Consider the following 13,236-nt stretch of genomic DNA (forward strand, 5'->3'; position numbering starts at 1 on the left):
TCCCTCCACCCTTAATTCCTAATTCCTGTTTCTCTCTGACTCCCATTGGTACTTTCCCTCATGAGCTGAGTTATGCAATATTTATCATTCTCTGTCTTCTCCACTGAGCACCATATTTTAAAGATCACTGTGTTGCTATGTTGTGTATCTAGTGTATTTCTTTTATTCACTTTACAGTCTTTCATGGTAGGTGACTACCACATTTTACTTAGCCATTGTGCAAAAGAATGTCCCCTACAAAATTAAACTTCCACTTGGCAACATAAAGTTAATCCCGGACCCCCAAAACAGAAGTTGCAGGAGTGGAAAAATTAATAGACCTCTAGCTTCCTATAATGCAAGAGCTGAATGAACCACATTTAATTAAAGAAAGTGTAGGGTAAATAAATCTGGGCATTGTTTATGGTGTCTTAATAGATCTGACAACTCTCTGCAAAGTTACTCTGTTTTGAGAGTACTTAAAAAGCTTACGAGCATCTCATTATTTTTTTAAGGTCTTGGAGATGTATTTGAACTATTAATTGGCTGTCTCCTTAGTGCGTGCCTCTGCTGGAAAAATAAAGAAAATGCTTTCCAGCAGTCTTTCTTTATGCGGGATCATAAGTACAGCCCAAATAGATGTTTTTTGTTTGTTTGTTTGTTTTTTTGCGGTACGCGGGCCTTTTTCTGTTGTGGCCTCTCCCATTGCGGAGCACAGGCTCCGGACGCGCAGGCTCAGCGGCCACGGCTCATGGGCCCAGCCGCTCCGCTGCATGTGGGATCTTCCCGGACCGGGGCACGAACCTGCGTCCCCTGCATCGGCAGGCGGACTCTTAACCACTGCGCCGCCAGGGGAGTGCCCAAGTAGATCTTAAATGAGAGGTCTAAATTGGAACTTTGTTTTGCATGATACTTATATATTAATTTAGGGTCTAAAGCAGGGGTCAGCAAACATTTTGTGTAAAGGGAAAGACAGTAAGTAGTTTAGGCTTTGGGGTCCACTTAGCCTGTATTGCAGCTATTTAACTCTGCCACTGCAGTGCAGAAACAACCATAGACAGTGTATAAACGAATGGGTGTGATGGTGCTCCAGTAACTTTTATTTACAAAAGCAGGTAGTGGGCTGGATTCAGCCAGACAGCCATAGTTTCATGATCCCTGTTCTATATGATTTTTCCCATACTGGGATGTAGTTATCTGGGGAATTAGATGTGTCTAAAGATGAGCCTCTATAGAAAATTGCCTTAGGTATTTTAAATCCTATTTCTACTTGAGAATCTTTACAAGGTTTGGACAGCGCCCCAGTGTGGACCACATCAGGTGGTTAGAGATGCTCATGATCTTTTATTTCTCAGTAAGAGGAATATCTGAGAGGAACAAAAGAGAAAAAAAACTTTGGTGATAATTCTATCCATAGGATATTTTATTAGACTGCAAATTATTTGCTGTACATTTCATATCTGGCACCTCTGGGTCAATGAGTCTAATGTTTTCTGACTCTGTATTCCCAAGGAAAAGACACTGAGGCGCATTTTTTTAATTTTAAAGGATGCTTTTTCTATGAGCATCCAGTTTCTTTTGAAAGACTGATGTAATTCTATAGAGTATTCAGAAATGAGAGCATTTACACATAGCAATCTGGGATCTTAAGGGCCCTGTAATTCACATTCACGATTAGGAAGTGATGTAGTCCCAAGATGGTAGTTAGGCTGAAATCAGATTGGACCCTCACCTTATTGCTGCTTTCTTCTTAAGCAGCCTTGGACAAGAAATTGACTTTCCTGGCCTCCATTTTCTCATTGTCAATGTAAGAATTTTTTTAAATTTTCTATTCCTTAAGGACTTGCACCAAAGTGTTAATACTATCTCTGGGGTATAAAACTGACTGTGGTTACTGCAATGAGGGGCTTTAATTTTCTACTTCATGTACCTCTCTTTTATTTGCATGTACTATAATCAGCATGCATCATTTTATAACAAATAGATTTTTTAAAGAAATATTTAAATTCTATCAGAATTTATACCATAACATGGGTGTGGCAAAGAAATTTGCCTTAAATATAAAAAGGAATTTTCAAGATTAAACATTTTCTACAAATATCAGGTGAGATCAGGTTACCTGACTACATCAATAAGAAATTATGAAATAGCATGTATTTTAGTTTCTCAATGAGCTTACTCAATTTATGCCATAATATACGTCCTTCAGCCTCTTAGATCAGTCTTCCTCTCATTTGTAATAAAGTTTCAAGGTACTGTTCTTATAGTTTCTGCATTTATGTAGTACATTATCACTTTATGATAAAGTTAGTTGATAATCCCTTGACTCTTTTTGCTGATGACCTTTTAAAGCTGCATAATTAGAATAAGTTGTGGTTACTGTATTGGAATCTCTATCCCATGGGCCAACAAGGCAGCACATTAATTCTCTGCATCACCCACTCCACATGCAGTGCCCTCAGCACAAAGATATTATTCTTTGTAATTACATAAAGAAAGGGTCTATTTAGTGTTAACTGACCTTTCTGTGACTGATCAGCCTTTTCCACCAGTGAAGTAGAAATGTATATCATTAAAATGTGAGTAAATAGGAAACCTTTCTAAACTTAAACCATTCACATCAGGAGGTGCCCATGTAGAGGAGGTTGTTCAGTCTTTCATATGAAATGGTGAAAAGAGTAGCAGATGTTAAAAATATATTTTAAAATATTGACAATTGAAATAGAATTAAATTATAATAATGTGTAGGGATGTTTAAAAAGGAAATAGTATGCAAATATGTTTCTGTTTAACAATCTTAAACGATATTAGAAGACACATTATTAAATTCATATATATTCAGGATTAAATCTTTAAAGTTTAGTTAATAAAGTAAAAAGAAAGTTTAGGGTAATTATTAGTACTGTGACTGTCACTTACTGAGGACATACATGTATTTGTTTAAATCGTGTATTTTAACTTGGAAAAATATATTGGGGATATAGATTACATTACACCGATTTTTACTCTCTTTTTCTCATTATATAATTTGTTTCTCTAATCACTTATACTACATACTTTGAGGGGACTTAGAATTATATTGAAGAAAATTGGATCAAATAAAAATTTAATAGCTAATGTAAGTGGCATCCATATTTAGCGATCCCTAAAGCCATTGAGTAGTTGTAGGAGAAAAGCTACAGGCAACATGGAGGTAAATCTTCCTTTAGAAAGAAACAAACAACCCCCCCCACAGACCCATATTAATCAGGTGCTTTTTAATATTTAACAAGCATCTATGTTTCCAAGCCAGATTTCTCCCTGCCAAGAACATATACAACACTTTGTGTATGAAATATCTTTAGAATCTATTCAAAAACTGACTCTTCCTTGAAGCTTTGCCCCTCACTTTCGCTGGGCTGCTCTCTCATGGAACTAGTCTCATAGTTTGGATATGTCTTCCATCCTTCTTCATGTTTAATGTAATCTAATGTAGTTAGCTTTGGGAATGCCTCAAGTCCCCTATCTGATTGCAGGCTCCTTTGGCCCTGAAATTGTGTAGTTTTTCATGCTGGTGTCAATAATTCCTGGTCAAATGTATACACTGGACAGAGTCAAAACATAATAAGGAAAAGCAGGGCTAATACCAAGTACTCATAAATTCCCAATGGATGTTTTCTGAGTTCTGAGAGGCAATGTTGTAGTGTCCATTAGTAAACTGTTGAGTAAACCAGCCATAGCCAAATGTGTAAGCCCGTCAGGGAGCTCAGACAAGGAGTCCTGTGTGTGGTCGCTTACATGGGTGCTGAGGTGGAGGACCTAAGCAAAGCATCCGCTGGTGTCTAGCAGTGACAAGTTTGACTGTCTAGCAGTGACAAGGTGGCAGGCTTTTATCAATGTCCTAAAGGTGCTCTTTGAACTCTCACAGTGTCCCCCACAGTGCTTTGTGTATACCAGTTGCTAATAAATTAGTGAATAGAGAGTATTTTGTCAAACATGATAATATGTAGAGTTTGAGGCATGTTACAACCTTGATGCAGAGGACTGATTTATGCATTTAAAAATCAAGAATGTTCAAGACTAATTATCGGGGAACTCAAGTTGGACAAGAGACTGGTTTCCATGGCAGCACAGACAAGGAAGTGGGTCCTGGGAGAGTTAAAACAGTTATGTGCTCCTTTGAGACTCCAGGGTATCGACACATATCGTTCTCACAGACTTACTCCTTGGAAACACTGGGGAGAGCTCTCGTTTTCTGTAGTAATTGGTGTATAGATTTTAAGGGAGCAGCAATACAATAATGCCTCCATGCACACAGTAGGTGATGCATCTGAAAAGTATGCCTTTTCTCCACGTCTGTTATATTGTTAGAGAATTAGCATGTATTTTAAGCATTTGTGTTCACCACACTAATTCCCACAAATCAAAGAGAATGCTTTTGAAGCAGTAGTGTTCACAAAGAGACTTGGAACCTCCATGTCTCATTTATTCTAAAGTCTGTCCCCTGCACACTCTGTGAATCAGCCTCAGTACTGATGCCTGCTTTAATAACATCAAAACATCACTGCATGCAAAACTACCAATCCAGTGCCCTTAACTGGCAGAGATGTACCAAAAGCAAATGTGGGGACTGTGGAGATTGGGTGGTATGATATCAATGGTGTAAGGCATGAGCATCTGTACAGGATCACATGCTACTGAAACATTGGTGCTTGGAGTGTTATGTATGATGCTGTGCATCTGTGAGATACTAAATATATGGGCACATTTCATTATTTACATTGTATCATTTTAAAGTCAAGAGATAACAGAACATTTCACATGATCTATGAAAGTCTAATTCACAAGTCATAGGAAACAATAATCTAATAGTCCTAAAGGGGCCAAGAAAACATTGTTCTCAATTGACTCATCCAGTTTTCTCAAATATATGCTGACCCAAATGGCAGGACAGCTTATATCACCAGCCAAATGAAATGGTTCTTCTAAGATTCAGGTCACCGTTTATTTCTTCTATGAAGCCTTTTCTGACCCTGTTTTCCCCACCTGGTAGAATCAATTCAGGGTACTTCAAGAAATACCTCGAGGGGCTTCGTTGGTGGCGCAGTGGTTGAGTCCGCCTGCCGATGCAGGGGACACGGGTTCATGCCCTGGTCCGGGAAGATCCCACATGCCACGGAGCAGCTAGGCCCGTGAGCCATGGCCGCTGAGCCTGTGCGTCCGGAGCCTGTGCTGCGCAACGAGAGAGGCCACAACAGTGAGAGGCCCGCGTACCGCAAAAAAAAAAAAAAAAAAAAGAAAAGAAATACCTCGAATGGACTTGGTTCCACTCTGCCTCCTCCCAGTCTAGCCTGTAATCCCTGGTGAAAAGAGTTCACATCCAGCCTTCTCTTTAATCCCTGGGGTAATTATAGAGTTGGACGTATATGGTAAACCTACTAACGGTTTGCTAAACAAATGATTGAGCAAATGAATAAATGAATGAAAGCTAGAAGTGAGGATGCTCTAGAGTAACATTGATCAATAAATATCAGCAATACAACTTTTGCTTTCGGTAGTTCTGGCAGCAAGTCAATTCTTTCGAACCATGGGACTAGAGTGAGTGTGGTGCAGCCGGTGTAAGGACACAGACACGGCAGCAACAGCCAGCAGAGCCCTGGCAAGATGCAAGAAAGCAAGGAGATGTCTGCAGAAAACTATGAACAACCAAGAATCAGGAGATGACAGACAGATCATCAGAAAAGATCATCTGAGACTGCCACACATAATCCCATTAGGATCAGACAGTTAGAATTAGAACTGGGTCAGAAGATGACAACTCTCTCACAATGAATGCATAATTGAGAGAAGGACCTAGCCCATCTGCCCAGTGAACTGGATCCAAATGCCTGTATTAAGAGTAACTGAGAGTATAGATGACATTATAAATTTAGTCATAGGCACTAGGACTATTTTTTTTTTGTTTTTTGTTGTTGTTGTTTTTTGCGGTACGCGGGCCTCTCACTGTTGTGGCCTCTCCCATTGCGGAGCACAGGCTCCGGACGCGCAGGCTCAGCGGCCGTGGCTTACAGGCCCAGCCGCTCCGCGGCACGTGGGATCCTCCCAGACCGGGGCACGAACCCGTGTCCCCTGCATCGGCAGGCGGACTCTCAACCACTGCGCCACCAGGGAAGCCCGGCACTAGGACTATTTTAATAACACTAAAACATTTGTAAATAGCTGTGTAAGTTTTCTACACCTACATGTACCATGCAAATATTTTGATCATAACCATCTCTCTAGAATGTTTAGATCAAGTTTTTTTCTTGTACTCTCCTTTGCCATTAGTCCATCTTAAATTAAAAACAAATTATCCCCTCCACCCTTCACTCAAAAAAAAAAAAAAGTTCAAATGGATTTAGGCTTTCTCCAAAGTAAGTGTATCTGGCTGGACCTCCAGAGGTCTCAACATGTAGCATTACTCTGTTGCAATCAACTGTAGTCCAGAGTTGTGCAGGCCTCAGCTGTAAAGGTCTATGCACTTGACACATGGTCTTGCCAGTGAATATATCAGGCCTAATCAAATCACGGAATATGGAATTATGTAGATCAAAAACCCAAGACTGGTTATAGGTAACCAGCATACCCATATTGACTTACAATGAAAAGTAGCTACCAAGGGGACCAAGTTCTAATTTCCTTCAGCAGTCCAATTTATCTATGTCAACAAGCTATGTGTTAGCCAGATTTATGAAAAGAGGTTGGTGGAAATAGGCTCAGAACAAGGTAATTGTGTTATTTGATCTGATTGTTTAATGTCGTCAGGTTTTATAAAGACGGCCTGGGTACAAAGCCAGGTCCTCCACTTAATATGTTTGTAACGTTGCACAAGATGCCTGGTGTTTCGGTTGCTATGGGTGCATAACAAATACCCCAAAACTTCATGGCACAGGATTCTATGTGTCAGAAATTTGGACAGGACATAGCAGGGCCAGTTTGTCTCTTCTCACACATTCTAAACCATCATCTGGATGACTTGAAGACTAAGCATTGGAATCATCTTCAGATGACTCATTTACTCACAGTTGATGCTGTTATCTGAGACCTGAGCTAGGGTTGTTTACTGGAACACCTACAACACCAATAACCTCTCCATGTGGCCTGAATTCCTCACAACATAGTGGCTGGTCCAAGTGTAAATGTCCCCAAGGAGAGAGCCAGGCAGAAACTGTATGGTTTGTTTTTTTTAATAAACTAGCTTTTTAAATAAATTAGCTCTTTTAAATAAACTAGCCTGGGAAATCACACAGCAATATTTCCACCATACTCTATGGTCTGGAGAAGCCACAAGTCTCCCCAGGTTCAAGGGAAGGAGATATAGACTGTTCTTGATAGGGAGTGACAGGTTCTAGAAGAACTTGTGGGAATGAAAATATTTCTGTGGCCATTTTTGGAAAATACAAGTTGCCTCACCTGACTTCTCATTGACTTTCCTTCCCTGTCTGTAATTATAATAACTAGGACAGTAGCCATTCCATTATGTGTGGAATGCATAAGTTAACATTCAAATTCAGCCTTATTTCTAAGTTCTTGTCTATATATCACAAGGTGAAACATAAATAGATGATATATGGTCTATATTTGTCCAAAAAGAACTCATTTCTCGTTATAATTCCCTATTCCCCACTTACCCAGTGGGAGAGGGAAAGGAGAAGGGGAAGAGTGAGAAAAAGAAGCTGAAAATGGAGAAAGTGGAGGGAATATCCTAGAAGAAATATATGGCTTAAAGAATAATAAAGGTCAAGTGGAAAAAAAAGGGAAAACTACTATTTTGATATCTTGGGGTCGCAATCTGCCTTCATTTTTCAGCATTTTTGGTGACAGAAGAGGCCAGGTCTTGCTTTAGCAATGGTTTCTCATTACTTTTAGGATCATGGGCTAATTAGGTAATTCAAAAAGAAACCCACTGTGTACAGTTTCAAGGGAGTCACGTGCCTTGTGAAAATCAACAATGCACCCAGAGAAAGAACTCTTGCTCAGTCTGGACAATGTGGTATATCCTTAGAATAATGTTCAAATACTCAATTGAAAAACATATTGTATGAATTCTTTTTATATACATCCTTAAAATCTTCACCTCTGAAGTAGTATAGTATCAAATAATACAAATAAATGTGCGTCATTGTAATATCATCAGTAAGTTGTTCCACGGAAGTGGGCCAATAAAATGTGTAGTTCTAAAGTGATAAATGCATACATTTCCTAACTGTTTATTCTGTGTATTCATTCATTCATTTACTAAAAACTTGGGTACCCACTAATGTCAGCTCTGCTTTGTACAATATATCTTACAGGTAAACAAAATGATGGTGTCAGCCCTCATGGAATTTATAAGTAATTTTTGTTCACCCTTTATAAACATAATCTTTATTTCCTAATAAAATGTTGGGGTAATAAGCTGAATATACCCCCAAACATCAAAGTTTAACTAATAATTTGAGATAACAGAGAACAAACCCTCCTCAAGCTAAGTATTTTCCTTACTAAATTCTAGGCAACATGGAAACTATTAACAGACATTCAACCTCTCTTCTCTTTATCAATCCATATTCCCAATGTTTCATCTTAATAATCATTAATAATGGGAATTGAATACATACCAATAAATCTGGCTTTGAGAAAGTGTTTATTCAGACCTTTGGAATGAGTTTAATGCATATGGAAAACAGAAAAAAATGCAAAAGATTGTAAATTCTATACTCTAATTATATATTTCTATGATTTTTAAATGTAAATCTTTCCCATAAGACCACAAATTCTTGAGGTTCACCATTACATCTTAAATCTTGGCATACAGTAGTTACTAAATTAAAAGTTTTGAATAAGCAACTGAATGAAAATGAGAATGAATGAATGAATAAAATAATATTGTAAATCAACTCAGAGTGCAGTTATTTTAACCTATAGAGATTACAATCAAATTTTTCTTTAATGGTTTTAGAAACAAACTTTTTGGGTAAGTTTGCATTTAGTCAAGACCTTAAGTAGGAAGACTCTACTGATAAGATTTAGCTGGATTGAATTTAAAAGCATGTAAAAACCATCTACTTCTGTTATTAGTTCCTTCTTTCTTCTCACCCTTTTATTATATTGCCAGCTCCAACTTTTGTGCCTTTATTTAATATCTTCTACTGCTTGCTGTTCAACTCCAGTAGTGGTAGCATTATTTCACCTGGACACATATCCACCAATAATTATCATTCACTGTTTGCTTCATTTGCATGTTATAATACCATTGGTTAAAATTAAACCAGTCAGAGTTGTGAGGTGGAACCACAGTTAAACATAAAAAAACATTTTCAGTGTCAGCAGAATACATTATTTAAAATTAAAAAACTTAAACTTCGTTGCACATCTGAAGGTCACTGACTTTCAGGAATAGGTAGTGAATTGGTAAATCCTTCTATACATTCATTACTGAGAAATGATAATGTAAAGTATCATGACTGATGTAACAATGTTCTGAAGATTCATTGGCCTAAATACACAGTTTAGTTTCTTAGTATCTACTCTAATTATGGCATATAAAACAGTAACAACTGGTGTCATACAGAAATTGAAAATACAATTGTTTGGAAATAAAACTGTACATTACACAATGAGCAAAGCATAAAGTACCAAATATATCCCCAATTAAGTACCATTAAATAAGTTTAAAACAAATTCCACAACTTTTGTAGCACTCCTCTCAAATTCAACATTTATAATAGCCATCTGGGTCTTGAAAGAAATGTAATAGAGAAGTAGAATATCTCAGGTATCAGAATGTGCTTAAGTCAAACAACAAACAAAAAAACTCAAAATGATTTCTTCTCATGCCTCCTTTAGAACACGTATCAAACTTCAAATTAATCACTTGAGGATTAGATTTTCGTATTAGTGTTAAGATATCAAAAAGAATTGTAACCATCTTTTCAAAGGTATCTCCACCAGAGAAAAATATTCATAGACACTTTGTCCTCCTACCAAAAGATAATTCTGTGATTTTAAGCAAGTTTATTAGATAGAAGTTTCTAAAGTTTTAAATTATTGTGCCAGAATTAGGACAAGGACACTTAAAATGGTTCTCAGTTCATCATTCTGGCTTTTTGAAGAACACCTGTGACATAGTATTAATCATTAGGGATCAATATGGATACCAGGCTTTCATGAGAAATATGTTTGTTGACCTTAGTAAATCTTCTTCAAGTGTGTAAATAGAGAAATATTTGTACAGGCAATTTTCTGCTGAATTACATTTCCTCCATGCGCATTCTCATACTGCGATATATTTTTTAAGAACTTATACTAAAGGTTTGATGTGATAGCAGTTTTCCCAAAGAGACATTTTTAATTGCTTCACAATGGTTATTTTTATATCTTGTTATTTAATCATCCTTATCATTGTCATGATTAATCTGCATTTATATGTTTTGAAAACTTTCTGCTACTATAAATAATGTTGTAACAAATAAAGCTTTTTGATTAGGATAAATTTCCATAAGATGAATTACAAGATTAACAGGTTTGAAAATATTTAAGGCTGTTGATAAATTCTATATTTTTTGAAGCAGCCAAAGAAAATTTTCTGTGCTAGAAATGTAAAAAGAATCAACAGCTAAACTGAATCACACCTCTAACTTAAAATGAAAGGCAGCCCCTAATTTGCGAGTGGGTAATGTTGTCAAAAGTTACATTCTGAGGGTTTTGTATTAGATTTGACATATATATATTTAGTCATGGGGAGTGCTGTAAAGTTCTCAGCTGCTCACAGAGCAGATTTAGCTTTGAATATAGCTAAAGTATACTAGTAACAATGGCTTTCTCTGGGTGCTTCTAAACGTTGAGTTCCTTGCTCCTCGTCTTTTTTACTCTTTACTTCTCTGTGTTTTGAATGTTTTCTGTGAGTGCCACCACTCTGAACCTCTTGGAAATAGGATTCTAAGCTTCCAGATGTCTTCTGTCTACTTGAGCACTGGGGCTTGAGAAAACGAAAAGGGGTGGGAAATTGGAGGAAGTCTTCTGGGATGCTGAGTGAAGCCTCCAGGACTGGGTACTTCCCAAGGCATTGTGGAGGGAGGTCTGGGAAAGAAGGAGAACAAAAGTCAGACAGACTCTGATGAATCAATGTTCAAAAATAAATAAATAAATAAAAAGACCATTTGCATCAAGAAAGAAAATGATTAAATCAAAGGAGGATATTAGTGTCAAGGGAAGCATCTTTTTGGTTTTATTTTTCTACAATATATAATGTAATACTTTTAGATAATTCAAATGTAAAAATCAAACATAAATTACAATGATTTAATTAAATACATGTATATATTTATCTTCTAGAAAATACAAGATGATTCACTAGAAGAAAATCTACATTTAGCTCAAGAGTATCAGAAATTACAGAATATATTCTTAACAGTAAAGGACAACTATTTCAACCTATATGAAAAACAGCTATCACTTGATGATTCGATTCGAGATAAGAAACAGGTAAGTTTTTCATATTTTTCTAAAATAATGATTTACTTGACGTATGTACCACAAAAAGTAACAAGTAGTCAGTCATGGGGTCTCCAATCTTATGGTGGTCTTTTATATGCCACCAAATGGCATGTTTTCTTTTTGTAAAGTTTTGTTTTTTATTTTTATCAACATTTTGAAGTTGAATTTTGAAAAAATATTTGAGAAATGAAAAAGCATACTTTCTAATCCACAATGTTATACTAATTTGCTTTTAATTATTGTGCCCTGAACTACCAAATATTTGTAATGCATAGATTTAAATATATCATCATATATTTCAAATTTCAGTTCCATATGTAGGTAACTTTCCATGATATACCTTTAATTCTTCCTCATGATGTATGGTCTCCATATTTTGGTTCCTATTTTCTTATTAAATATGAGGCTTAATTAGAAACTTGGAGAAACTTGACCTCTCTGGTTTCTGGAAATCACCAGAAATTCTAAAATATTTTGTAAAATCTTCTATAATACTAAAAGTGGAAAAGGAAAACACACAATATGCCCACAAATCCAAAAGCAAAGAGAAAGGTCCATTCTTAGAGTGTTAAGATACAGCCACTTCCTCTATATTCTTCTCCAGTTACTCATTGACAAGAAAAGTTATTTTCCTTTGAATCTTTGTTTCTTCCCAGAATTTAAATTTCAAAAACCAGAGGCATGATTAATTTTTAACAGTTCACCTAGCTGTAAAAACCAGTAGATTGCTAATGAATCCTTTCTCCTGTTGTCACTGAGATTACTACACTATCAATTAGTAGCTTAAAACTTCAGTACTATATTTACTATTATGGAATATAGGGAGGACAGGCCAGGATTTGAGTGTAAGCTCTACCAATTACTAGCTCAGTGATCTTGGCAAATTATTTACCCTTTAAGACCTCAGTTTTCTCATCGGTAAAGTGAAATTTACCTCAGAGGAAAATTTTGATTAGGAATAAAAAAGAGACCAACTGCCATAGTTACTTTGAAAATAAAATTACTATGCAACTGTGAGTAACTATTACATTACATTCATCTACTATGCTGCTTATAAACAGCCTTTGTTTCCCATCCATCTACTCTCACGCAAGTTAAAGCTTCCAAATATAATGGGAGAGAGAGTGTGTATTTTTCTCTTAAAAATTTGTATTGAAGTAGTAGCAAGATGAAGGTAGATCAAGAAATAAGTGTGTTTGGAAAAGAATTAAGAATACAACTATATGCCAAAATTTTAGTGTCCTCAAACCATTGTGCAGGATTCAAAGAAAGGATATCAGTGTATCCATGGAGGTTTTGCCAATCACTTCACGCATTTGACATTGTTATTGAGTTTAAACATATTTCATTTGTTGCTGATAATTTAGGAGGATAAAAGAATCAATGGCTATACTGTATTCCCTTTTCTAACGAGGAGGGGAAAAAAATAAATTTTTATCTATAGTTGTTATCAGTTTGTATAGAATCCTTTGGTGGCAAGTGACAAATAAATTAGATACCTGCATAACTAGTGAAGAATTCATGCCTTTAAGAAAGATCCCTAAACATAGTATTTCCATAGTAAGAACCAAGTTGTCTTGATGTCATTTTTGGAATTAAAGCACATCCTGATTCAAGATCCAAGGAGTGAGACCCTGGTATAAACAGACAGTGGAGCATGCCTAGAGATTGGGTTTATGTTTGTGATGATCCCTCAAACGAATCATTTTTAGCACACCTGTTTCGGGGAAACTTTCAAAGATTTATTTGTACTTCCAATCA

General features: G+C 36.5%; 1 protein-coding gene across 1 annotated transcript in view; it reads left to right on the plus strand.

The window, feature by feature from the left end:
- The window catches only part of CCDC178 (coiled-coil domain containing 178), a 370,122-nt gene that overhangs the window by 227,278 nt on the left and 129,608 nt on the right, over nucleotides 1-13,236 (plus strand). Inside the window, exon 18 of the mRNA XM_029217904.1 lies at nucleotides 11,314-11,463. Coding sequence (XP_029073737.1) covers nucleotides 11,314-11,463 — 150 coding nt within the window. The remainder of the gene's footprint in view (nucleotides 1-11,313; nucleotides 11,464-13,236) is intronic.

This window comes from Monodon monoceros, unplaced genomic scaffold (genome assembly GCF_005190385.1).
Source record: "Monodon monoceros isolate NGI ecotype Baffin Bay Population unplaced genomic scaffold, NGI_Narwhal_1 Super_Scaffold_1, whole genome shotgun sequence".
Taxonomy (NCBI): domain Eukaryota; kingdom Metazoa; phylum Chordata; class Mammalia; order Artiodactyla; family Monodontidae; genus Monodon; species Monodon monoceros.